The 26034-nt window shown below is 54.5% G+C and overlaps 3 protein-coding genes and 1 long non-coding RNA gene across 8 annotated transcripts; 1 reads left to right on the plus strand and 3 right to left on the minus strand.

Annotated features, from left to right (window-relative positions):
• Positions 1-207: 207 nt before the first annotated feature.
• On the minus strand, positions 208-2978 carry PRRT2 (proline rich transmembrane protein 2). The gene is given in 4 exon segments (XM_055561272.1): positions 208-723; positions 726-879; positions 1260-2212; positions 2896-2978. Coding segments are annotated over 3 exon segments (1200 nt in total). The 5' UTR covers positions 2145-2212; positions 2896-2978; the 3' UTR covers positions 208-562.
• Positions 2979-4141: 1163 nt separating this feature from the next.
• On the minus strand, positions 4142-9192 carry MAZ (MYC associated zinc finger protein). 4 transcript variants are annotated; one of them, XM_055562102.1, is made up of 6 exons: positions 9133-9192; positions 8426-8512; positions 7481-8337; positions 7013-7076; positions 6560-6737; positions 4142-5231 (listed from the first exon to the last, which is right to left on the minus strand). In XM_055562102.1, the coding sequence occupies exons 1-6, from the start codon at positions 9166-9168 to the stop codon at positions 5083-5085; spliced, it is 1371 nt and encodes a 456-aa protein (XP_055418077.1). In that variant the 5' UTR covers positions 9169-9192; the 3' UTR covers positions 4142-5082. The 4 variants fall into 4 exon arrangements, with proteins under 4 accessions (XP_055418077.1, XP_055418075.1, XP_055418076.1 ...); XM_055562101.1 differs by lacking the exon at positions 4142-5231 and adding an exon at positions 5570-5772 and having other exon boundaries at positions 6566-6737; XM_055562100.1 differs by lacking the exon at positions 9133-9192 and having other exon boundaries at positions 4142-5258; positions 6566-6737; positions 8426-8852.
• On the plus strand, positions 5164-6658 carry LOC129637818 (uncharacterized). 2 transcript variants are annotated; one of them, XR_008707586.1, is made up of 2 exons: positions 5164-5265; positions 6228-6658. It is a non-coding gene; the product is annotated as an uncharacterized LOC129637818 (long non-coding RNA). The 2 variants fall into 2 exon arrangements; XR_008707587.1 differs by lacking the exon at positions 5164-5265 and adding an exon at positions 5624-5752.
• Positions 9193-9937: 745 nt separating the features above from the next.
• Positions 9938-24774, minus strand: KIF22 (kinesin family member 22). Its single transcript, XM_055561915.1, has 14 exons — positions 24620-24774; positions 18261-18456; positions 16834-16961; positions 16589-16743; positions 15988-16197; positions 15667-15897; positions 15377-15530; positions 15116-15251; positions 13032-13200; positions 11724-11892; positions 11274-11341; positions 10309-10518; positions 10162-10221; positions 9938-10073 (listed from the first exon to the last, which is right to left on the minus strand). The coding sequence occupies exons 1-14, from the start codon at positions 24732-24734 to the stop codon at positions 10026-10028; spliced, it is 2049 nt and encodes a 682-aa protein (XP_055417890.1). The 5' UTR covers positions 24735-24774; the 3' UTR covers positions 9938-10025.
• Between the last annotated feature and the right edge of the window lie 1260 nt (positions 24775-26034).

Below are 26034 nucleotides of genomic sequence, written 5' to 3' on the forward strand. Positions count from 1 at the left end.
AGTGCTGGAGTTTTTGTAGGAGGGTGGAGGAGAGGATGCAGGAGGGAGATGAGGAGGCAGGAAGAGGAAGGGGGCGGAGGGTGTGGGGAGGGAAGTGGCGGTGAATAAGGTGGGGAGGAAGAAAGGGATGGGGGGAGGAAGCTGAGACAATGAATGTTGGGAAAGGGAGACCAGGATCGAGGTGCAGGAAATTTGGGGGGGTTGTAGTGCAGGAAGGTGGGGAGAGATGCAGGGAGGCTGAGAGCACAGAGAGATGGGGAGATGTTTAGGGAGGATTCCAAAAGTGCAGGAAGTGCAAGGATAGGGAAGCCGAGAGGCTGGAGGGGGTGCAGGCAGAAGCGCAGGGAGGTTGTTAACAGTGCAGGGAGAAGGGAGGCCTACGGTTGGCAGAGGAGCCTGGCAGGATGCAGGAGCAGGAAAGAAGCTGTAAACAAGGCCGCTCAGGCTCCCTTGGTCCCTATGGGTGCGGGCCTGGGCCATGGATTGGGCTCCCCCCAGGGGAGGATGGGCCCAAGGCAGCTCCCAACAGGAGAAAAAGTCTTGGAATGCAGGGCAGAGCCCCTCACTTATACACTGTGGGAGAGGAGAGGGAGGGACAGACAGAGACGGTGGGGCAGGGGGGTGGGGGAGACAAGGAGAGACAAAGAAGTAGGGAGGACAGACAGGAGAGAGCAGGGGCAGGGGTTAGTAAAGCCGCCCTTGCCAACCCTTCCATTCCTCCCAGCCTGTCCCAGACCCCCACTCACCGCCTAAGTTGATGACGCAGGAGGCGATAATGATGAGGATCCCCCCTACCAGTGCCACGATGCTTAAGAGCTTGGCCACACGACCCAGACGCTGGGCCCCATCCACGTCCCCCTGTTGCAAGCTGTTTCGGGACTGGGGTTAGAGTGAGGGGTGGGGGCACCAGCCCAGGTCAGGAAATGCCAGCCAGGCAGAGATTGGGTGTAAGAGTCATCCAGAGGAGACAGGCCAGCCGGTGGACAGTGGTTAAGGGAGGAAGGGGGTTGAGAGGCAGCAGGAGAAGGCACAGGTCAGTAAGACTGTGTGAAATGTCTCGACTTCCCTCCCACCTGATGGGGTAGGGCTCAGAAGGTGAAGTCCCAGGGAGAGGTGAGCAAAGGCCCAGTAATTGGGAAGTGAGATTCATGCAGAGAGGGGAGGGGAGGCGGGGTTACTCCTGGGGCTGTGTCCCAGCACAGGGCAGGAAACTGGGAACCACTGCAGGCCTGGGCCAGGCAGGGTCCCCTGGGGCTCACCATGACGGCATAAGCGAAGGCCACGATGTTGACAGGCCACATGGGGCAGAAGCAGGACAGGATGGCGAGGATGATGTAGTCTCGAGGTTTCTGGGTGCCTTCACCCCCCTCTACCCCAGATCCTGCGAGCTGGGAGCTAGGGTGGCGGCTCAGGCTTCCTCGGGGAGATCCTGAATGCCCACTGTGAGCCTTTCCTAGTCGATCCTCCTCCACCAGCTGCTGCAGCACACGGGGTGGGGCCCCATTGGCTGGGGGGGTCTTTGTGGAGGGTGGTGAGTGAGGCTGGGGGGCTAGACCCTCTTCCCCATTGCCATCACCAGCCTGCAGTGGAACCACTGCCCCATTCTCCTGCTTTTCTCCCATGCTCTCGCTCAGGATCTCAGAGGTGGGCTCCTCCTGGGTAGGGGGCTCTGGCTGAAGGGCTGGTGTGGAAGTGGACTGGGAAGCTGGCTGGGGTTCTGGCTGGGGGGCAGGCTCTGAGGCTGGCTCAAGCGGGGCTGCGGATTCCAGGTTGGATTCCGGGTCTGCAGTGGCCTCTTTCCTCACTTCGGGTTTGGATGCTAGCTCTTGGCATGTTTCTTCAGTGCTGGAGTTGGCCTTTGCTTCCCCTCCTGGGCTTGAGCTGAGGTTTCTGGCCTCAGCTGCTTCAGGGACCCCCGTTGGGGTCTCTGTGGTTTCTGGAGCCAGCCCAACCTTGGGTTCTGAGTCCACAGGGGCCCCCATGACGTCTGGGGCTGGCTGCAGGGTCTCTGGCTCATCTGAGACCCCAGCTGGGACCCGGGGAGAGCCAGTTCGGCCTTCAGAATGGCCAGGCCCTTCTCCCTGGGTCTGGGGACCCTCCTCTACCCCCTTAATCTCAGAGACCTCAGAGCTGCTAGCTGCCATCTTGAGACAGGAGAGGGGAGAGGGCCTCTGAGGGAAGGATGGAACGGCGCTGAAGACAGCAGCAAATCCTGCAAGAGGAGGAGACAGGCTTGGTGTGAGGAGGGAAGAGGTAGCTTTCAGCGCTGCAGCCCAAGAGAGCGATGCTCCTGTCTCAGGGCCAGCCTTGGGCGGCCTCTGGGGAAAAGGAAGAAAAGTTGGGGTTTCCTTTGCTTTGGGGTGGGACATCTCTGGGGAGGAGTGCTCTGCTCAGGCTTCTGGTTGGAGAGCCCTGGGAAGATGAACCCTTTTGTAAACAAGGTTTCCCCACGGTCTCTTCCTGGGTCCACCCAACAAGATCCAAACTCATCCTAGCAGATACCACAGCACCCCAAAATCAACAAGCTGTTCAGACTCAGAGGTTCCGATAGGCAGACTGGGCAGAGGACCCCGAAACTCACATCCCACTCTCTCTGCATCCTCCCTTCCTGCCTGGGCGCCCAGCCGGTGCGGTTTTCGTGCTGCGCTTTTGCGGCGTAGACGCCCGCGCCCCTCCCTCGGGAACCTGGGCATCTCCGCTGAGCCCCTTCCCAGCCCCTCTCCCAGGGATTCCCTCGCCCCGGGGGGACCGGCGCCGTCTCCTCCCATTGGCGTGGCGCGCCCAGCACCACCCGTCAGTCCATAAGGCGCCCGCATTCCGGTACAGCCTTCCCGGCGTCCGCTGTCTGTCCGTCCACTCCTACCCGCAGCTTCAGTCAGTCCATTCCCGTCTCACCTCGACGCCGGCCTCCAGACTGCTCCGGCTGCTGCTGCTGCCGCCGCCGCCGCCGCCGCCACCGCCGCGGTTGCAGCCGCCGCAGCCCGGGAGGGAGCAAGTCAGCGAGCGAGGAAGGGAGGCGGCGGGTCTCCCCTCCCCTCGGCTCATCCCCTCCTCTCAGGTCCCCTCCCCTACGCTTCGCTGCCGTGCACCGCCCCCGCCCCTTGCACGGCTCCCGCCCCTCCCGGCCAGCCGGAGGGAGCCACGCGTGCCAGGCCCCGCGTTACCTGGGCAACCGGCCGGGGGACCACTCGCGCGGCTCCCTAGCCCTTCCTCGCGCGCCTCCTGGGGGTGTCCCCTTCCCAGGCCCCGGGCCCCTCCCGCCAACGGTCACCGGGGGTCCTGGCAGAGGCAGGAGGTCAGGGGAAGCGGAGAGGGGCCTCCGAGGAGGCTGGACCAGTGAGACAGGCAGAACCAGGTGGAGGCACCCCTGCCAGCAGGAAGGGAAGGGAGATGAGGCCAAACTTGGGAGAGGCTGCAGAGGATGATCAGGGTGGAGTTTCCAGAAGGGAGCCTGCAGAACCGCAAGTCCCTCTACCGCCAAGGAAGCAGCAGCAGCAGAAATGGGTAATGGAAGGCTCAAGAAAAGGGTCCCTGGAAGGGTCAGAGCAGTGACTGGGAAGGGAATTCCAAGGGGCAGGATGGAGGGTGCAAGAGCAGTCTGGAACAGGAGGCTGGGTAAGAGCAGGGTGGACCACACCAAGAATGAAGAGGACGAGTGGGAAGAAGTGCAGTTTTTATTCTCCACGTCTTTGTTCCCAGTCCTAGGGCTGAGTTGCCCAGTCTTTCCACAGCTATATCATCCATCACCTCTCAGGGCCTTGAGAGTGCAGGTATTGGGCTGGGGTGTGAGCAGCAGGCAGTGGGTCTGGACCGAAGGGGAAAAGCAGCATTTATGTCCAGCAACTGTTTGGGTTTCTGACCCAGGCCTCTTCAAGCCTCCAGGGGCTATTCTGGGCCTGGGTGGATTGAGTATTCCCCAGAGACTCCGGAGTCCTCGAACTTGCTCCCCCGCAGCCTAAGAGCCTCGGCCCCACCCTGAATCTGGACTGCCTCGGCTGGTGCTGCCTCTGGGGAAGGAGGAGCTGGAGCCCCAGAGCTGCACAGGGCTGAGCAAGGCTGCAACTGACCAACTGCAGGCCTAAGAATTCCCTTGGGGGTGGGAACAGGGGGCTCGGTGAGAGCAATTCATTGAGTCTGAGACAGGTTTTTATTTAAAATTTATTGTAATGGGGTCCGCGCAAAAGGAGGGGGTGAAGGGTGGGGAACATGCAGGGGACACCGGAACACGATGACATGGCCAGGGCCACAGCTTCTGTCGTGGGGGAGAGGGATGAAAAGAAAAGGCCAGGGCTGGAGCTGGGGTGGAAGAGGGAAGGGGGAGACACTGTGGCTGCATTCCCCCCACCCCCAGGAAGCACCTCTAGTCCCTGGATACCTCCATTTACCCTGGCCCCTAGGATTCCATCTCTTGTCCTGCCTCTGGCCCTAGTGGCTCCTTCTTTTGCTCCCCTTGACTTTGTTTTCCCCTGACAGATTCTTAAGCAGGATGATGTTCAGGGCCTGACCCCAAACAACCCCACCTGATGAAGGTACAACCTTTGCTTTCTGCCCCTTCTCAAATCTCACCTTTCCCCATCTCTGGGACAGAATCTTTGATTTCCCTCCTTCCTCTCCTCCCTCCCCCTGGAAAAAAAAAAAAAAAAAGCACCAACTCCCCAGGGAGGGGCAGCAGACAGTAGGGGCGGGGGCACCGGAAGGAGGAGAGCAAGAAGGACCATCAAGGGAGAAGGCTCACAATCCCTGGAAGGGCAGGGCAGGGGGTCACAGAGAGGAGAGGGGGTGAGGGCAGTGGCCACTCCTGTCCTCTGCTCCCCCCTGCCCACTGTCCAGGGGACTTCAACACAACCAAGGGAACAGGTGTGTGTGGGGTCAGGTCTCATAGGGAGGAGAGAGGAGCAGGAGAAACAAATCGTTAAAACCTAGCGAATTCCCCTAAGAAAACATTTCTTCCTCCTTTCCTTCTGGAGGCTCCTTGGTTGGTGGGGGAAGTAGTGAGGAGTTGGTGGGAAAAGAGAGGGGAAGAGGAGATGGTACCGAGGGAGTTTCCTCCATTCTCCCCTCTCCCCCCCACCAACTTGGAGCTCACCAGGGCTGGGAGGGAAGTGGCTGAGAGCTCACAGGCACCCCCTCGGCCCCAGAGAGGGAGCCCACGCCTGTGGGTGGGGCTGCCACTGCTGCTGCTGCTGCTGCTGCTGCCGCTGCCGCCGCCGCCGCCATTGGGCAAACCTCACCTGCCATTGGACAGACCTCACCTGTACCTGCAAGGTGAGAACCACCAGGAAATCACAGCGCGATCTGAATGGCAAGAGCCTTGCCCCTTGCCCCAGATGCCCTCCCCTGGGACACAGCCGTTGCTCACTCCCTGTTAAGATTTCGGCCTGCATCCTTACCTCATTCTGCTGAAAGGCCCTCCCTGGTCCCAGAAGTCTCCCTAACTTGGGGATAGCTGGGCATCCCTGGCCTTCCTAAGATCCCCTATTGGGTCCTGTGAGCCCCCTCGTCCCACGCACCCCATCCCACCCCCCCCAGCCATGCCCCACGCCTTGCCTGGTGGGTGCGGGGGTCCCCCTCAGCAGGTGGGCTGTGGCTGGGGGGCATCTCCCGGGACAGGGGGGGCGGCCCCCCCCAGATGGGTCTGCATGTGGCCGGCCAGCTGGGCAGGGGTCTTGCAGTGCACGCTGCACAGCTTGCACAGGATGCGGTCAGCCCGCGGGGCCTGGAGCCCATGGTCCTTCACCGCGTGGATGCGCAGGTATGCTGCCGTGGTGAAGCCTATTAGGGGGGTGGATGGGGGGTGGGGGTCAGCCAGGTGGAGACCCCAGAGACGGGGTTGTTCTCCTAGGCTGGGGACGCCCTCCTCAGATGGCCCTGTCCTCCTCCCACCACATCCTTGGTAGCCTGGGGCCAACTACTCTGCTGGGGCTGGGGGCGGGGAACAGCCCCCCGAGTGTGGGAACTGGTTGAATGGTGTTGGCTTCTGGGCCTTGGTGTCCCCAGAGTCCATTCTCTGTGGCTGGGGGATCTCTCCCGGGGTGACAGGACACTGATTCCTAGCCACTTGAAGAGTTGACCCTCAGCAGAGACGGCTGTGTCCCCTCCCTCCAGTGCCCCATACAGTCTCAGCCCAGTTACTCAGTGGAGTGAATTTGTTTAAAAGCAGCTCCCTCTGCTACTGAGACAGGGCGAGTACTTTGTAAATCTCTGCCAACGTACTCCACTTGCCCCAGGAGCTGAAGACAAGAACTTGTGGCTGCACAGCTGAAACCTTGCCTGCCAACCCGTGGGAACTGGCTCTCTTGACCACTCCCTCCTCAAAGCAGTCGTGCCCCCTCCCATCTCCCCACACGCATCCAGGAGTTGACTCTTTCTGGTAGATCATCTCCAGCAATGACATCTTAGAACTTAGTGATGTTCAGTCGTCCCAACGTTCCTTCGTGTGCTTTCTAAAGGGCTCTAGATGCCACGAGCTCTTGGCTACAGCACCTTTAACCCACAACTGTGGAAGGGCCTCTGGTTTTGTCCCCACCCTCTGTCCCTGGCCCTCCCGGCATCTCTCAGCATGTACCTTTGTTGCAGAGCTCACAGACATGGTGAGGGCCCTGGCTGTGCACCTTCATGTGGTCCGAAATATAAGCCGAGCTCAACATCTTGCCACACACATGACATGGCACCTTCTCCTCGTGTCGTACTGTGTGGGCCCGCAGACGATCCTTCGTAGCAAAAGCTGCCTCACATTTCTGGGGAGGGGGGAGGGGCGTGGGGGGTGTCAGGAGAGTTAAAGCTTCGGGGAGTGGGGCGAGGGGGGCAAGAGGTTAAAGGAATCAGAGCCTCGGGGGTCTTTGATCTGTAGGAAATGGGAGTGAGATGATGAGGCCTTGAAGAAGGGATGAGAAAATGGAGTGAAAAAGCAAAAAGAAGAGAGAGAAAAAGGGGCTCTGAGAGGCTGAACTCAGACAACTACAATGAGGATCAAAATCGTGAAAATCAGGACAGGAGGAGGCGGGCTTCCTACCTCACATTTGAAGGGCCGTTCTGTTGAGTGCACTTGTCTGACGTGACTGTTGAGGTGATCCGGCCTGGGGACACGTTGGGTTTGGGGTTAGGGCCCTGGGGTGTGGATGGGTCCTCGAGTCTGCCTAACTCGGCCCATCAAGCATTTGCAAGGGTCCCTGCATTTTCTCCCAAGCCCAGGGATTCAGAGTCCCGGTCAGGCAGGAAATCCCTCCTCTCGCTCTAGGCGGCCTCGGCCTCCTCCCACTCGAAGCACTCCTACAACCGAAGGACCCACCTCCTTTTGCTAAGGACCACCCCCTGCTCCCTGGTAACCGGGAGAGGCTTGCCTCCCTCCTCCCTGGGAGTGGCTCCCCGGCCCCATCCTCAGAAAGCTCCCTCCCTCCCCGCCAGCCGAGGCCAGGCCACCTCCAACGCCGGCCTTCCCGCCCTCCCCACCCGCCCAGGGGGCGGCCGAGGCCGTGCACACCGGGAGAAGCTCTTGCCACAGTGGGAGCAGTTGTAGGGCTTGTGCACAGCGCCGTCATGTGAGCGCACGTGGTAGCTCATGCGGTCCTTGCGCTTGAAGCGCTGCTGGCACACCGGGCACTGGTAGGGCTTCTCGTCCGAGTGCGACAGCTTGTGTCGGTTCAGGTGGTACACGTCGCGGAAGGCCTTGCCGCACATCTCGCAGGCGTGGTTCTTCCGGATGCGCTTTCCCGAGGCGGTCGTGGTCACCACGCCACCGGCGGCCACTGCGGCAGCTCCGCCGCCGGCGCCCGCCTCTCCCCCTCCCCCGCCAGCTCCGCTCAGTTGGGGCACGCTCAAGAGGCTTAGGGGCACCATGGTGGGCATCTTCATAGCACCCGAGGGGACCCGGCCGGCTTTGGCTCCGGTGTGGATGGCCTCGTGCCTTCGGAGATTGTAGCCGTTCTTGAACTCCTTGGCGCACAGAGCGCAGATGTAGGGCCCCTTGCTCTTTGTCTTCTTCTCCAAGGCAGATGCGACCGGGGCCACGGCGACCGTCGAGGTTGGGGCAACGACGGCGGTGGCCGCGGCTGCGGCGATGGTGGCGGCAGAGACAGGGGGCGCGGCCTCGGCGGCGGGCGCCGACACCGGCGGGGGCGGCGGAGGAGGCGCCGGGGGCTGCTTCAGAGCCGCTGTGTCCACAGTGGAGGCGGCAGCCGGGGCCGGGGGCGCAGCAGCAACGGCGGCGGCGGCAGCGGCAGCGGCGGCGGCAGCCGCGGCCGCGGCGGACTCCTGGGCGGCGGCGAGGACCGGGAGCAAGTCCACCTGGAGGGGTTCGGCCGCCGGGGCCTGGGGCGTGGGTGGGGGCGCCGGCGCGGCCTGCGAAGACAAGGCGCCGTGTGGGCCGCGGCCGCGGGTCGGCGCCCTCCCGGCCCGGCCCGGCCCGCCACGGCCGGCCCCTACTCACCTGGAATGGACTCTGGGCGCAGCCCTGGGAGGCAAAGAAGCGGGACTGGAGCTCAGCCCCGACCTGCAGGGGGTTCTGGGCGTGACCCTGAGGTGGCGGGAAGGAGTTCATGAGGCCGCCCACCCCCCGGGAGTCCAGGCCCAGCACGGGGAAGGGGGGGGCCAGCAGCGTGCAAGGGAACACGGGGAACATGGCCTCGGCCACGGCGGGGCCCCCGGGGCTCAGCGGGGGCCGGGGGCGCGGGCCGCACGGGGCCCGGGCTCGGGGCGCCGCCCCCGGCCGGCCGGGCTGGGCCGCGCCGAACGCATGGCCCGCGGGCCGCCCCGCCGCCCGCGCACCCCGGCCGGCGGGAGGGAGGGAAGGAGGGCGCCTGGCGGGCCGCGGAGCGCGGCGGCGACGGCGGCGGCGACGCCCCCTGGGTGGGGGCGGGAGGCCCCGCGGGGCCGGGGGCCGGGGGCGGGGGCCCGGGCGGCGGCGGCGGCGGCGGTTGGAGCCTGGCGGGGCGGGGTGGGGGGAGCGAGGGAGCAGCCTCGGCCCCCGCCGCGCGCGCGCCCAGCCGGCGCCTCGGGGAGGGCGGGGGAGGGCGCGAGGGAGGGAGGGGGACAGCTGCGCGCGCACCGGGCGCGCGGAGGGGGGGTGGGACGGGAGGGAGGGCGGGCGGGAGGGGGTGTGGGAAGGGGGGGTGGGGCGGGGGAGGGGGTTGTTACCTGGAAGATGAAGCTGCTCCAGTTGCCGGGATCCATGGCGGAGGGAGGGAGGGAGGTGGCTCGCGCTCACCCTGGGGCGGGAGGAGGAGGAGGCGGCCGTGGGGGAGGGGGGAACCCGGGGAGGAGGCGCGCGGGGCGGGCGGGAGGGGGGAAGGAGGAGGAGGGTGGGGGGAGCGGAGCACACTGCGCGCGGGGAGGGAGGGCGGGCGGGGGGCGCGAGGACACACAAGAGGCTGGAGCGGGCGCGAGCGCGAGCGCGCGCTAGGCCCGCGGGAGGGGGGAGGTACAAGAGGGACTCTGGCGGGAGGAGGGACAGAGGAGCCACCCAGCAGCCGGAGTCGCCCCAAGCGCGAGACCCCTGAGACGGCCGCTGATTGGCTGACGATGGCGCAGGTGGTGGGCGCGCGGGAGACGGGGCGGCTTCTCTCTCCCCCCCCTCAAAGATTCCACCCCCCGCTTCCCTCCGCCAGCGGCCGTTATTCGCGCGCACGCGCACAAACTCGCTGCCGCTGTCGAGCGGGAGAATAGGGGAGCGCGCGCCGGGTTACGGATGGGGCGGGGCTAAGCTCTAAGCGCGCGCCCGGTTAACGGTCGTCGTCCTAGGACTTTCGCGGGAGCTTTTTGTTTCTTCTCGGCCACCGTCGCGTCCCCCTCCCACTCCAGCGGTTTATTTACAATCCTGCGCTGCTTCGTGTTTTCCCAAAGATGGCGCCCAAAGAAGTTTACCGGCTGAGCTTGTGGCCCATCCCAAGGGCAATTATACCCCGGCCCCGCCCCGGTAGTCCCAAGAATCAGGCTGAAGCAATGGAGTGAAAACTGTATTTACAAGACAAGCAGTTACACAAGGACTTAAAAAAAAAAAACCGGGGGATACAAAGGAGGGGAGCCGGCAGTCAGGAGGGGCCACAGCCCTGGCCCGCGGCAAGACCCAGGATGTTTGCCTGCAACACAGAAAGCAAGGGGAGAGCAGGTTTAGAGCCGGGCAGGGCACAAACCAGGGGAACAAGGGGGCCCGAGCCGCGAGCTCACCTTCAGGAACGACTCCATCTGTTTCCCTGATATGCCCTCCACGCGTTCCAGGTCCTCAACCTGGGAGGACAACAGCGATGGGGAAGGGTCTAGGCCAGGTTTCCCCCACCCAACTCCATTCCAGGGCTGTCCTCCCTGGGCCATTACCTGGCTGAAGGGGCCGTGGAGCTCCCTCCAGCCCACGATGAGCTGAGCCTTCTTTTGGCCAATGCGCTGCAGGCTGCGAAGATCACGGGCTGAGCCTTCGTTCAGCAGATCTAGTATTTTTTGGCGACCATGGGCCAGTAGCTCTGGGCTGATCTGCAGCTCCCAGCCGTCCTCAGCCTTCTCTGGCTGTGATGCATCCAGGGACTCCAGCTATGAGGCAGGAGGTGAGTGACAGAAACAGCAGAGTTTGCTGTTCGGCCCGCGGCAGTGAACCGCTCTGGACTCCTCTGCCAAGGATAGGAGTCTTAACAGCAACTACCTGCCCGCCCTCCCCGCCTCTATTTCCCTCCTGTCCAGTGTCTGTTCCGACACCCTTCCCTCTTGTCACTCTGGCGTGATTCCCAATTTATCTGATCTCTGAAAGAGTAGAATAGAGTTGTTGTGATGATCAAATGAATTAATGAATGTAAAACACACAGTAAGCTCTTAAATCTGGTCCCTCATTTCTGAAAAGGAAAGAGTAAGTTCTTTCATCTTCAGGAAGCCACATAAGACAAAGTACTCAACAAATGACTCTCAACTGATGTCATCAGTATAAAAATTGAGGTGGGTCTTTCAGTGTTATTTCTTGACTGTTTAGTTGTCTGCCTAAGTGGGCTCTGTAGTTTGTAGAGGGCAGGACCCAGGCTACACACTGTGCCCAGTAAGTAGCTGATAGAGTGCGAGCCATGGGAAGAAAGAAAAATAACAGGTGATGGACAGCCATCCTGCTAGGTACAGTCATATTACCACATTTCATCCTAAATGCGCTATAAGGCATTCTGAGGATGAGCAACATGGAGGGGTTGTAAATAGCTGATAAGTGTTTGGAGAGGCCATGTAACTCTGTGGCCAGTCCTCTTCCCACTAGAGGTCTCTGCCTCTCCTGGGCTCTAGGTGTAGCCTAAGCCTGCAGCTGCTCTCACCTTTCTCTTCCGGCCTTTCTTCTTCAGGATATGGATCTCGGCATTTGGGGATGCTGCCTGCTCCTGAACTGAAAGTAAGAATCATGAGCTGGAGTCAGAGCAGAGGCCACTTTTCAGCCCCCCGGTAGCCATTTGGTCTTCCATTACTGATTCCTCAGTTCCCCTCCACCCCAAGTTAACCTTCTCTTTTGTTTCCACAGGATCTTTCTCATACTTGTACATGAAGGTAATCTCAGTTGGTCTTGCATGATAATCAGTCATGTACTGGTCAGTCTACCCCACTGTACTCAATGAGAGCAGTACACCCAGCTCTTATTTCATATCCGCTTTCCCCCTTTCCATCATGGTGGGAGGACATGAGTGACGTAAGGACAGCTGCTCCAAATACCTTAACCTTCCTTCCAAGGTCTCGGTTATCTGGGCCCTTCTGGCCCCTACAGCCAAACTTACTCAGTTGTAGAGGCATCACCACTGCCTTTTTGAGGGGCTTAGCCACTGTGACTGTACGGCGAGCAAGGGGTCGGAGCATTGTGGTAGAGTAGTTCTCTTTCTCCTTGGGATCAGCAGCCTCCTGGGCCAACACTTTGGCTTCTAGTTCTTTTTGCTTCATCTTAAGCCTCTGTTAGAAAGGATCAGGGAGAGATATGATCCAGAACCAACTTTAAGGAAGTGGATTAGGAAAGTGAGTGTGCAGGGCTCTGAGGCCTTAGAAGAGCAGAGTGAGCAGCAACAAGAGAAACTATCAGGAGACAATTGGAGCCCAGGGTATTAAGGGCTTTCTAATGATCAGGGAAATAGATGGGGAAACAGTGCAAACAGTGTCAGACTTTATTTTTGGGGGCTCCCAAATCACTGCAGATGGTGATTGCAGTCATGAAATTAAAGACTCTTACTCCTTGGAAGGAAAGTTATGATCAACCTAGATAGCATATTAAAAAGCAGAGATATTACTTGGTGAACAAGGGTGCGTCTATTCAAGGCTATGGTTTTTCCAGTGGTCATGTATGGATGTGAGAGTTGGACTGTGAAGAAAGCTGAGCGCTGAAGAATTAATGCTTTTGAACTGTGGTGTTGGAGAAGACTCTTGAGAGTCCCTTGGACTGCAAGGAGATCCAACCAGTCCATCCTAAAGGAGACCAGTCCTGGGTGTTCATTGGAAGGACTGATGCTGAGGCTGAAATTCCAATATAGCCACCTCATGCGAAGAGTTGACTCACTGGAAAAGACCCTGATGCTGGGAGGGATTGGGGACAGGAGGAGAAGGGAACGACAAAGGATGAGATGGCTGGATGGCATCACCGACTCGATGCAGAAGAGTGGGTGAACTCCGGGAGTTGGTGATGGACAGGGAGGCCTGGCGTGCTGCGATTCATGGAGTTGCAAAGAGTTGGACACGACTGAGCGACTGAACTGAAGGATCAGGGCTGCCCAGAGGTGGAAGGAGCTTCTTTGTGAAATACTGAAGGGAAAGGCTATTCAAGTGGAGAGTCCTGACTTAATCTGACCCGGGTTTTAGCAAATGGCAATGTCCTACACTTGTACCTGAATTTTTTTCTCTTGCCCCCTCACATAGGATCTCAATTATTTTTCAAAGTTCAGCCACATTAAGGACATTCAAGCAGAAGCTAGAGAACTGAGGGATTCCAGTGTTGGGTGAAAACTGGATGCTGGTCCAGCCTTTCCAGTCCTTCCCTATCTGAAGATCCTGACTGCTTCTCAAGGTCAGCAGGAATCCCAGCCCCAACCTCCAACACTTACCTCAATTTCCAAATCCTTCTCTTCCACCGTCTTCATGAGCACCATCCGCTCTCGCTTTGGGGTGCTCAGCAGAGGGGTCCCCTGGCTCCCCTGGGAGCCCAGCAGACGGTCCAAGCTTAGAAGGCGCTCCAGCATTGCCGGATCCATGCTGCTTAGCTTCTGTAGAGGGCTGAGCACACAAAGAGGTTACTCCCCACTTACCTCTTCTCTCATCATCCTCTCCAGCAGCAGGATTCCCCTCATCCTGCCTTAACTTGGTGTTTCTGTGGTTCCAGAACCCTACTGTTAACTTGCTGGCAACCCTGTACAAGTTATCCAGACACCCTGGGTGCAGTGTCTTCTTCAGGCGAATGGGGATCAATCACTACTTGCCCAGGTAAACCTCTCAAGGAGGCCAGGAGATCAAATGAGAAGAAGCATTTCATGGCCACTGAATGGCAGGTATTCATGGGATCTAAGACATCCCCCTGCCCTGAGGCACTCACTGTCGAACAGTTAGAGAACATAAGGTGATAGCAAGGGCCATCCGTGTGCCTGTTTGGAGGAGCAGTTGGTGCAAGATTCACAGAGGAGGTCATCTTAAGCGGGGCTCTGAAAACCCCTGAAGACCTCAAATGCCAAGCCTTTCTCCTGCGGGCAGTAGGAAAAGCCTATTCAAATGGAGACCTGACTTAATCCGAACATGGTAACATTTGTTCCTTCTGTCTGGAATTTCCCCCTCACATCCGATCTCAATTGTCATTCAAAGTCAGTTTGATGCTACCTTTCTGGTGATGCCAGCTTGGCTGTGTATCTTCTTTCCTACACTATGAACTAGCTTCTCAAGGATAGAAACTGCCCTGTTCTTTAGATACAAGGGCCTCAGAGAGCAGGATTAGAAAGTACAGGTGAATATAGAAGTCATTTCTTCTTTCCTGGCTGTAGCAGAACAAAAGGATCCTCCTTCCCTATTGTGCTCTGTACTGTCGACCTTTCGTCATATATGACGTTCCTGTCTTGCTTCCTCTACTGAAATGTGAGCCCGCTGAGGTCAGGGTCTGTTTAGGTCTGATGTGTCCCTATCTGGCAGAGACCTTGCTTGTTCACGTGTTTTACAGATGCGCATGTGTATATGTTTCTCTTGAGTCTGTACACATAGGAGAGGGGACTGCTGACAACAGTTTAAGAAGGACAAGATCGAGAGATGGGGTTCCGAGTGAACACAAGTACCCAAGCGCTTTTTGCCATCCTTTCTAAAATATTGAGTTGGTCAAAAAGTTGGGGCTTTTCTGTAAGATGCTATGAAAAAGCCTGAATGAATCTTTTGGCCAACCTGATACAACTGTCCCCTGGGGCAGAATGTGCATTAATCCTTGGCCTCCTCAGGTCACCTCTGTTCAGTTGTCTTAGGACTTAAGAGAGTTGAGAAGCTTTATTGGAGCTAGGGGTAGAAAAAGGACAAAGATCAAGATGCAAGTGGTTCCTTGGAAGGCTAGGTGGCCAGACACAGAAAGCCAAGACCACTGAACAGGGGTGACTTGAACATGAGTGCATACTGGGCCATGAGGTGGGGCTATCAGAACAGGAAGGGAGGTTTTAGAGAGGCCTTGTTTGGATTGAGGGTAGAAGCAGAGCAAAGTTAGGACAGCAGCTGACCCCATGGAAAGTTACAGAAAGGCTGGATCCTGGACACACAGACTGCGTCTCAATGAGACATCTTTCTTTTTATCTCCTTTGCTATGTTTTATCCTTGGGACCTGAAAGACCCGATCCTCATTACTTCTTGAATCAGAAGCGAAAGTGCTCATCCTTGAAACATTGGTGCCAAAATGTGAGATTTTTGCTGACTGCCTAAAGGAGTTGGAAAATAGAAAAGGGGGATGGGGGTGGCGGCTAGGAGCTCAAGGAGCCTCCTTATGACCCCTGATAGCAGCATCAAGGCTGGAGGTTGCAATGAATTCAGTAGAGTAGGATTTTGGCTGAATCCAGTGGAAGAACAAGTTCACAACTCAAGGATCCAACAGACTAAACCCATAGCCACTCTGCACCCAACCAGGACACAACAGGAAAGGGAATATGCCCAAGACCCCTCCCTCTCTGCTCACCTGAGTTTCTGGGAGGCAGAGGCTGGAGCTATTGGGAGTTCGGGACTCCCAGTTTCCTCTTCCTCAGGGCCTCGGGCTCTCTTTGCCTCTGATGGGCCTAGCAGTTCTTTCTGAGACAGTTTAACAGGTGCCAAGACTAGGGGAAGATGGCAGGGTGGGTAAAGAGGGGGTGTCGATTTCTGTGCTGATCCTTGGTGGATTCAGCAAACTCCCCAGGTATCCAGCCTTGGCCTGTCCACTCCAGCCCACCCCAGTCCTCACCAGGAAGCTGCAGGCTCTCATTGGTAAAAGGCCGGTTGATCACCTCCTTGGACCTGGCTGCAAAGTTGAGTGCAGAGACTGTGTCCAGATAGAAGCGTCTCTCAGGGGCAATGTTGGCAATGAGGATGCTGTGAGCTGAGCCACCCAAAGAGTCCTGAGAGACGGCGACAGGGCAGGGTGGGTAGGTCAGTAGCCTCACCTTCCCCCTCCCTGACCGCTGTTCCCTGATACCCCAGCAGGCCTGAGAACCCCCTTCTCCAGCCCCTTTTACCCAAGATGGGAGGCCTGACCTGCAACAGGCGAGTGAGCTTGCTGTCCCGGTAGGGCACCCGAGGGAGGCCCTGGTTCAAGGCGTCCACCACCTTGCCTAATACAAACAGGGAGGTGTTGATGGCTCCACTCTCCTTCAGCCTCAGGCCCTTGTTGCCTGTGCGCCGGTTGTCCTCTGAGCCTGCCAAGTCAATCAAGTAGAGTTTCCCTTCCCGCTGGCGAGATGGGGCCACGCGTTCTCGCTGATCCACCTGGGGGCAAGAGCAAGGGCCCCCATTTAGTTCAAATTCCGGGGGCTCTGCAGGTCCTAACCCCTGTCGGGGGTGGAGGAGGGGTCTCACCTTAACCAGGAGCACAGCATGACTGCGGGAAGAGCGTTGGTTGAGCCGGGTGGCTCCCACTGTCCGATTTCGGCTGGCTGGCAGGAAGTGCCGCTCAAAATCAGCAAAGCTAGTGATGGGCTTCTGCGTGAGGCCCGGAATCAGGATGTTTCCTCGGCAGTCTTCTCGGATCACCAGGTCTCCCGATGAAGGTTCCAAGAGGTCTAATACCTATGTTAACAGTGAGGGGTAGGGCCAATTTTCCACTTACAGGCTGCCTACTTCCTGCCTGTGGTTCTCATTTTCTTTGCTGTATTCTCAGAGTTGTGCCATCTGCTACCCCAACCTCTGTCTTTCCAGGTGTCCTTGCTAGATCAAAGCTTCATGTTCCAGAACCGGGTCTGATTTTTACTCTTTGGTTCTTCCCTCACCAGTCAGAAAGGGCCCTTGAGGACTTCCTGGTGGTCCAGTGGCTAAGATTCCACACTCCCAGCGCAGGGGGCCTGGGTTCGATCCCTGGTCAGGGAACTAGATCCCACATGGCAACTAAAGATCCCACATGTGCCGCAACTAAGACCCTGAGCAGCCAAATGAATATTTAAAAATGGGGCCGGGGGCTCACCTTTTCCTGGTAGATCTCTAAGTAGGACATAGTGACAGAGAGGGCCCATGGCCGGCCCTCAGCACCCTCCTCCCTCGTGAGCTGCAGGAGGTCCATGAGAGCCCGAGGAATCACCCCAGGCTGTTCTGGGCTGCCCAGCATCGTATGCGTCTTCCCTGGGGAAAGAATGGAGAGAGCTGTGAGATTTTCTTCCCCGTTCCCGAGTCCCTTCTGGCCCAGGGCTGCTCTGTATCTGGCCTCCTCACCTGCCCCTGTGGGCCCGTAGGCGAGCACACTGGCATTCTGCCCTTCCAGCAAGTGCCTCAGGATGGGCTGCACCGATCCTGCATAGATGTCCTGCTGAGAGCTCCTCTCCCCGTAGAAAGCATCAAACCTGTGGGCAGGAAGAAAGGCGGGACTCGGTGGCGGGTTCCATTCTCACCCAGGTCTAAAGGATAAAACTGGTCTCATGTTTAAGGGTCTCTATTCTTCTTCTTGCACAAAGATCTAAGAAAGTGCCCACTGAACACCCATTCTGTCCAAGTCTCTGTATTGGTGTAGAAACACAGAGATAAATTTGGTATTCCTGCTCTTAGGAGTTCTGCAGTCTGGTGGCATAGATACCCACACTTTGCTGCGACTCAGGAAACAAAGATGAGAATGCACTAGAAGGAGTAACATTCTGCCTGGGGAAGGAGGATTTTTGCCAGAGAAGAGAAAGATACTCTAAGTATCAAAAATAGCACACAAGACGTGGTATAAAAGGGCCAGGCTTCCCAGTCCTTTTTCACATCACAGAGTTTATAGAAAGTGGCATCTGTACACCACCATGAAGTAAAGACTAGATGAGACTTGACACACCTGAGGCTTAGTCACTGTCCTCTGATGGAGAAGCTTTGGTTGAGGCAGGGATTAGCACTGATATAAGTGGAGTGTAGCATGTGCTGGGGGAAATGAGGCTGGAAAGAAACTGAAGCCAAGTTGTCAAGGGCCTAGAACAAGGTTGGCAAACTTTTTCCATAAGAAGCCCGAGAGCAGATATTTGGGGCTCTGTGGACTACGTGGTTCCTTTCACAACTGCTCACCTGTCACTGTGGTCAGGCGGAAAGCAGCCGCAGATAGTACGTAAATAAGTGAGCATGACTATATTCCAATAAAGCCTTATTTACACAGTCTGCTGACAGATTTCACCTGCAGATCTTAGTTTCCCACCCTCTAGCCTAGAATGACAGGCCGAGGAGCCTGAACTTTAAATCTCCCAAGGAATTTTAAAATAGCTGTGAGCTCTATCCCCCAAACGTGGGCGGTCTTATCTGACACCACGCAGCCGCAGCCTGGGTTGGCTAGCTGGTCCATGTTTCCCCAGTCCTTCCCGCCCCTCCCCAAAGGGCTGAGCTGGACTCCCCAGCTCGCCTTCGCTGCTCCTTCCCCACTTTGTGCCTGCTTCCCCTCTAAGACTGTGAACAGCAACGTGTGTCTGACTCAGCCTCTAGCCCTCCCTACACTCTCCTAGAGAGGCCCTATTGCAGTGGGCACCCATGAACATTACCTGCAACGAAGGTGTGGCAAACAAAGCTGCACGAAGGAAGGAAGAAGGATCCTCAGGAGGAGGTCTGAGAAATCGCTTCTGGGTAAGTGATAGTGTGAGCAGGCCTAGGAGAGAGATCGGGAGGGAGTGTGGCCTGAACCTTACTGGTATTTGAGAGTCTCCTGGTGGTTCCTCCAGTTGGCAATCTCCAGAGAACAGCTGTCCAGGCCCCGCACACAGGGGGTGTCGTTTTCTCCAGCTGTCCCATCCACAAAGGGCCGCAGTCTCACAGCTACCCTCACTCGAGCTGGAGGTGGGCGCCGGCCAGCGCCCACCTTGCTTAGCCGACAGCGACCAGCTCCTAGAAGAAAATCATTTTTAGGTGTGAAGTATGGTGGCAGCTTTGGTGAGAGATAGGAGTAGGAGTGGGCTTCCCAGGTGGCACTAGTCGTAAAGAACCCACCTGCCAATGTGGGAGATATAAGAGACACAGCTTGGAACCCTAGGTTGGGAAGATCCCCTGGAGAAGGGCATGGCAACCCACTCCAGTATTCTTGCCTGGGAAATCCGATGGACAGAGGAGCCTGGCGGGCTACAGTTCATAAGGTTGCAAAGAGTGGGACACAACTGAGCACACACGAATACACAAGGGTAGGAGTCTTGGAGGTGGAGTTAATTGAGCTGACCCCTGAAGAATGAGTAGGGTCACTGCCAAGCATGTGCAAAAAGTATGGAGGGGTGAAAACACAGCCCTGGTGCAGAACCGCTAAGGCAGGACTGTGTGTGTCCTGTAGGTGAGTCAAGCACAGAAGGGCAGGATGGAAGAGAAAGATGAATCAAATACACGGTCTCAGGCAGGGTGCAGTGGGGGGCTGAAGGAGAGATTATCTATGGCTGGAACCATAAACCAGATCGTGTACTTAGCAAACATTCACATTTATGAAGCACTGGCTAAGTGCTGCTGCTGCTGCTAAGTCGCTTCAGTCGTGTCCGACTAAGTGCTAGGCACACTTTAACTTCCATGGTGTCCCTGAAAGCAAGCTTCTGTCAGTCCTATTTACCTGTGAAGACGCTCACAGAGGTGCAGCCGCTCTCCAAGCACCTCGGTGTCTTAGGCCTGGAGCCCTGTGGCTATAACTGTATCTTGAACCATAACCTACATTGTGTCGTCTTTGCTATTCAGAGGAATAAACAGGGCCTAAAGGCTGAGCAAAACCCCAACATCTTAGTAGACTAAGAGACTCCCCCCGCCCACCCAGAACCTTGACAACAGAGGCAGGGAAGGAAGCCTGAAGACTGTGTCCCAGAGATCCCCCTGGGAGGGTCAGGGGACCACGGCTCATTTCAGGGGAAGCTCTTTCCACCCTGGCCATGCTGGGTGTGTCTTCAAGTTTGGCCTCGTTCCTATCCTCAGTAAGTAGGTATAAGTGGGTGTAAATTGTAATGTGTATACAAATAACCTAGAGAATCTAAAGATTCTGCATTTCTAGCAACTTCTAGGTAGTGCTTATGCTGCAGTGGGACATTGAATTGTCAAGGTGTGGCAGACCAGGACCTCACGGGATTCTTCTAGGATTAAGGAAGTGGACATTTGCCCCATCTAAAAACCAGCCACTGAACTCCCTGACCTTTCTGTGCCTCTATTCTTGCCTGGAGTTTCTTAATAATATAAGTTCATACATACACACATATGTCCCCCTGCACAAACTGTTAAGTATGGTTTTCTCTCCGTGGAGGGTCATGTGGGTTTATTTTCTATGTTACCCAGTTCTGTAATGCTGTAACGTTTGCAGTAAAAAATAAGAGGACTTCCCTGGTGGTCCAGTGGTTAAGTGCTTCCATTACAGAAGCTGTGAGTTCAATCCCGGGTCAGGGAACTAAGATCCTGCATGCCAAGCGGTGTGGTCAAAAAATTAAAAACAAACAAACAAAAAAAAGACACGAAACTGTGGACAACTTTGGAAAGGATAAAATTAAGAGGCAGCCTCCAGTTCCTCAGCTTGCAAAGGCACTAACATGCAATGCTTCTCTGCAGTAAGTTTTCTGTTTAGTTTGCTTCTCATAATTAAATCTAAGTCATCTGGCAGTTGGGGGGGGGGGGTGAGTTATTTTTATCATCAAAAAACACAAGATAAAACTGGAAAAAAAAAAAAAAAGGGCCTTTCTGTGAGCTGAAAAAATCTATGAGGTAGGTATTTCTGTATTTTAGATACTATACTATAGCTGATAGCTAACAACAGAATTCAAACCTAGATTTCACCTCCAAAAATCTGCTTTTAATGAGGATGTCGTATTGCCTCACTGTCACATACCAATTGGGAGAGTTCTTGGTAGCTCTGACTCTCCATTTTTGCTGGTGGTGGCAGCTGGTTGCTGGGACCCACGGACCTCATATTAAGGTAGCAGGCTGGTATCTGTGGCCAACATAGAAGCAGCAGGACAGGCTACCCCAGGAAGAATCTTTTATGTAAGTAAGGTATACCCACAACAGACGGCCTGTTCCAAACACTGGGCCTCCGTCCCTTCATCTGACAAATGAAGCTAGCAACCCCATTTCTCACTTTAAAGTTTATGAAGCACTTGGGCATCGAGTTTTCATTTGACCCTCCTGGCAGTCCTGAAAGTCAGAAGGAAGTAGAAACATGCAGATGAGAAAACTAAGACTGCAAGGAGGTCAATGACTTCTCAAAACTGTGTGCAGGAACCTCCCCTGGCCTGTCTTTCCCAGGTTTTTTTCAGTGAGAGCAGGAGAACAGGGATGGTAGATACAGAAGCACTCAAAGAAGCTCAGTAAGCAGTACAAGGGGAAGGGGAAGTCTGTGGTGATGTATAAAGAGTCTAGACTCTGGCTAGACAGAGCTGGATTTCAATTCCAGCTCTAACACTTACCAGCTTGTGACCTTGGGCAAGTGACTTAACACCCATGAGCCCCAGTTTTCTTGTCTATAAAATAGGACGAAGAGGGCCTTGGAAGATCTCAATGAGGATTAAAAGAAGTAACATGTAAAATGTCAACAGAGTAACTAGTACATAGTAAGTAGGTTGGTAACACTTCTAGTTAAGATGGCCTAGGTTCAAATCCTAGCTCTGCCACTTAACAACTAAATAACCTGGGGAAATGATTTTCCATCCCTATGCCTCAATTTCCACAACCTGTCAAAATGGGGATAAATAAAAATACTTGTTGGGTTCTTATGGCAGTAAATAACGTCATTCACATAAAGTGCTTAGAACAGCAATAGCATTGGTGTGTATATGCTCAGTTATGTTGGATTCTTTATGACCCCATGGACTGTATGTAGCCTGCTAGGCTCCTCTGTCCATGGAATTTTCCAGGCAAGAATACTGAGTGGGTTGCCATTTCTTAGTCCAGCGGATCTTCCCGACCCAGGGATCAAACCCGTGTCTCTTGTCTCCTGCCAATTGGCAGGTGGATTCTTTACCCCTGCGCCACCCGGGAAGCACAACAGCAGTGGTACTTGATAAAAACCCAGTAAGCATCTTGTTATATATTCATCCATTTTCCAAATGAGGAAATGGCAGCATAGAGAGGTAAGCTAGCTTGCCCATAGTCAATAGCTAGCTAGTGACAGAGCTTCAGATGAAGGTCTAACTCTAAAGTGCATTATGTGATTCCTGGGCCTTCTTAGACTCTACATCCCCATGGGCCTCAGAGTCGGAGACAAGTTCCTCTACTAGCTGTGTGACCTTGGGAAGGCTTCTTTCTTAACCTCTTCAAACCGCAGTTTCTTTTTATAAAAATAACAGTATCAACCTCATAAGATTGTGAGGAGCCAGAGAAATAACGTACATACAATGTTTTAACACATTGCCAGCATAAGCACTCAGCAGATGTCAGCTATTGTTGTAATTACACATTTCTCTTGCTACTCCCTTCAAGGCAACAACTCACTCCTGCCCTCACCATTCAGTAGGGTCACCAGTGACCTCTTTACTGCTAGAGCCCACAACCCAGTTCAGTCCCCATCCTGTTTGACTTCCCTGCAGTATTCAACACCCCAGATCCACTTTCCTTTGGAAAATACACTTTTCCCTTAGTTTTCCTGCCACCCACCAGCTGTCTAGTCACTCCTCAGTTTCTTCCAGTCTTAGATGTTTTCCCTGAACTCCTTCTATCCTCTTTCTAGATCAGTGTTGCTCACTACCTGCACTATTGATATTGTGGGCTGGATAATTCTTTGGGGATGGGGCTCCCCTATGCATTGTAGGAAGTTTAGCACATACCCCACCACCATGACCACTGCAACAACTAAAAGTGTCTCGATATCACAAGTGTCCCCATGGAGAACACAATTGCCCCCAGGTGAGAACACCATTACTGACTGACTAATTTCACAGGCATGGTCACCTGTGCTCCTGACTTCAATTACCATCTCAAGGCTAATGACTCCTAATTGACACCTCCACACCAGAGTGCTCTCTGCTGCCCTGACACCTCCTCTTACATGGTATTTCAAACTCCACTGTCTTAAACTGAATCCTTCCCCATCCCTCTGCAACCCCATCTTCCCTCTACGCTCTCTATCGTAAATAAATGGAACCAACCCCAAAGATCGGACAGGCTTTCTTAACTCCATCTTCTCTCTCATTTCTCACACCAGTTCTTCATTAATATGTTAATTCTACCTTTTTAAAATAAGTCCTCTTCTTTCCTACTGTGCAGTCTTTGCCAAGGTTGTCTTCATTTCAACAGCCTCCCAACTGGTCTCCTTGCCTCCAGTCTCATTCCCTTCCAATCATTTTCCCTCTACTCCCTCCCTAGCTTCTCCATCACACTCTACTGTAGCTGTACATTTGTCTGTCTTTTTCATCTAACTGTGAATTCAGTGAAAACAAGTCTTACTTGGCTTGCCTTTATATTCCCAACATCCAGCACAGAGTAGGCTCTTGGGGGTATTTGCTGAACAAATTAAGATCTGTCAAATGAATACCATAAACTGTGGCCACTGCCATTCTTCCTCCAAAGCTCAGAGTCCAGGGGAAGTTAGAAGGAGGCACACTCACACAACTGCCAAAGGTAGAAGAGTCTATTTCACCATAAAAGCCACTTTGAAAAAAATAATATATTTTTTTTAAAAGTCACTTTGAGGTTGGGCGAAGTTAGCACTTCCAATTTCTAATTTCCCCCTCTCCCATGATTCCCAAGCTTCATTCAACTTAACTCTTCTTTTATTGATGAGGAAATTGAGCCAAAGAGAGCATCTTTGGCCTCTCTTTACAACATAAATAAGAAATAGATCAATTGGTGGTCTTTTCGATCCAACAAAGCCTAGCAAACTTCTATCCAATCTTTGAAACCCACCTCAAATATCACTTCCTTAATGAAGTCTTCCTAGAATACCTAAGAGTTTACTTCAGATTCTGTGTTCCCTATAGTAGTTTATACATACCTCTCATTGCTTTTCACAATGTTATAGATTTTTATGACTATCTACTGATACAGACTAAAGCTCCTCTAAAGAAGGGACAATATTCATTCAAGCATTTTTGTGATATCTACAATGTACCAGACACAGTGGATCTTGGAAGGCTGAGGGGAGGTTGTGCTCAGACGGCAGGAATATCATGTGCTTGGGCAAAATGGTTAAGAGCAGAGACTCTAGAATCAGATTTGCTGAGTACGAATTCAGACTCCACTATTTGGTTGTGTTAACTTTGAGCAAGCTTTTTAACCTATCTATGGTTCTTTGGTTTCTTCATCTGTAAAACAGGAACAATAGTAAACTACCTCATACCAGCACGTAGAGATTAAATGATTTATCACCATAAAGTACTTACAACTGTGCCTCACCCCTAGCAAGGGCTCAACATGTGCTTGACATCCTATTAAATAGCTTTGTTTCCAAACAGGGCCCGACAAACAGTAAGGTCTCAGATAAATTCTATGGTGCCCATTATAATCACTGAACAGAATTCAGTGTACACGAAGACAGAAGAGCAAGATTCTGAATGTCCTAGTAACCTTTCCAACAGTTCTGACTTGCAGGGCTACAAGAAAAAGAAACAGTCCCTACTTCCCTTTTCTGTGATAACAGCACATCTTATGCTGTCAACTCACACCCTGCTGCAGCCCGTCTGAACCTCTTACCTCTCTCAGGGATCTCCCTGCACCCAAACAACACGTCATACAGGAACTCTTTCCCCAACCAAACGTGTATCTAGATCCCTTTTGTCCCTATGGTTAGAGAATAAAGTTAGCTACTTTTCGCTCGCTTACTCCTGTAATCTTCCGAGATGGGTCACTGAAAACTGAAGTTCACAGGGAAAAGTGAGCTGGGGTCAAAAATGCGCCGGAACTAGGTCTCAACCCGGGTCTACAGACGGACAGCGAGAGCAGGAAGCAGAACTGCGACTCCCACCCACACTCCCAGCTTTCTCCTCCCCGCCCCCGCGCCATACCGCGGTCTCCGGAACAACTCACCGAGCCCACACTGGACTCCGACCCATCGCCCCGTAAGACTCCAGGCTACAGCAGCCGCCCTGCTCGAGTCGGGCTAACTTACCCGAGATCGCCGCCGCCATCTCGCGTCGCCTCCGCGCCGGGAGCCCCGCGTCCATCCCACCCCCTCCCTGGGCCCGCCTCTCTATTCGAATTTCCCGCTGCCCCGCCCTCTCCATTGGGTTTCACCAATCACGGCTACTCGTCGCCGGAAGCTCCTGTATTTGCCTACCACTATCCCGCCCTCTAGGGCTGGCCTCCGGGTCGTTCAATAAAGTTTCCCCTGGAGGAGAGCGCATGCGCGCACGTCGGCTACATAGCCGTTGACGTCGGGCCGGCGCTCCCGTGCAAACTCCGCCGCCCTAGGCTTTCGCGACAGTGGCCGTCTGGGCCACTAGTGAGCGCTGCGGCGTACTGGGCTGGGTTTCCAGGGGTAGCTTTGCGTTAAGTGTATCCTTTTGGCTTCATTTTCCCCCTCAAATAGCTACGAATCGTGGTATGAATTGAGCAAAGGGTGATCGAAGGCATTTAATTGATTTATCGAAAAATTTCTCTGAACTGAATATAACTTTCGCTATTTTAGTGGCAGAATAAGAGCACGTTACAGGAATAAAAATGTTGCACGGAAAGGGGATTATTCTAAACGACTGGCAGTGATCTCCAGCTTTACAGGTTCTTGCCTCAGAAGTTGTTTCTCGCCTTTGTGGGGCGGGAATCGTTTTGTTTATTTGGGCACTTTGCTGTCAGAGCCAGTCAGTGGTCTAGTCACTGATTTAGGTCAGGACCACGCTGGCTAGATTGTGGATAAATCACGTTGCACTCACTTCTTGCTGAGCCCAAAGCCACTCTGAGGTGTAGAGGCCAGGTGACCTATGTCCTCCTATGTCTTATGTCTGAGCCGAGGAGACCAATTCGGATGTTCTTTATTTTGTCACTCAGCATGTCCCTGGTCTGTCTCAGGCATGGTCCGTCTCTTAGTGACTTAAATCTTGGTCAGCTTCACCCTTGCTCCCATGTGCTGTGAATCTAGTCTGTTAAATAGTTCCCTAGCCCTTGTGGAAGCTTAACCATCTTTGAGCTTCTGGTAGGGCCGTGGTTTAGACATTATGTCCAACATATCAGAAAACAAATACAACACCAGTGATTCTCAATTTTTTTTGGCCTTGGAATGCCTTTGAATTCTTAAAAATCAAGGCTCCAAAGATCTTCTGTTTATATGGATCTTCTGTTTATATGGGGGAGAAATATCAATAACCTCAGATATACATATAACACCACCCTTATGGCAGAAAGTGAAGAGGAACTAAAAGCCTCTTGATGAAAGTGAAAGTGGAGAGTGAAAAACTTGGCTTAAAGCTCAACATTCAGAAAATGAAGATCATGGCATCTGGTCCCACCACTTCATGGGAAATAGATGGGGAAACAGTGGAAATAGTGTCAGACTTTATTTTCTGGGGCTCCAAAATCACTGCAGATGGT

Source organism: Bubalus kerabau, chromosome 23, assembly GCF_029407905.1.
Source record: "Bubalus kerabau isolate K-KA32 ecotype Philippines breed swamp buffalo chromosome 23, PCC_UOA_SB_1v2, whole genome shotgun sequence".
Taxonomy (NCBI): Eukaryota; Metazoa; Chordata; class Mammalia; order Artiodactyla; family Bovidae; genus Bubalus; species Bubalus kerabau.

Bases quoted from the DNA above. Each gene is read 5' to 3' on its own strand.
- MAZ (XM_055562099.1), bottom strand. From the start codon at position 8,617: ATGTTCCCCGTGTTCCCTTGCACGCTGCTGGCCCCCCCCTTCCCCGTG. The intron at 8,338-8,425 runs GTGAGTAGGGGC...TTGTCTTCGCAG, and splicing joins GCGCCCAGAGTCCATTCCAG to GCCGCGCCGGCGCCCCCACC. The intron at 7,077-7,480 runs GTGTGCACGGCC...ACGTGTCCCCAG, and splicing joins TGTGGCAAGAGCTTCTCCCG to GCCGGATCACCTCAACAGTC.
- KIF22 (XM_055561915.1), bottom strand. From the start codon at position 24,734: ATGGAGAGGGCGGGGCAGCGGGAAATTCGAATAGAGAGGCGGGCCCAG. The intron at 18,457-24,619 runs GTAAGTTAGCCC...ATTTTCTTCTAG, and splicing joins GATGGCGGCGGCGATCTCGG to GAGCTGGTCGCTGTCGGCTA. The intron at 10,222-10,308 runs GTAATGGCCCAG...TTGTCCTCCCAG, and splicing joins TCCACGGCCCCTTCAGCCAG to GTTGAGGACCTGGAACGCGT.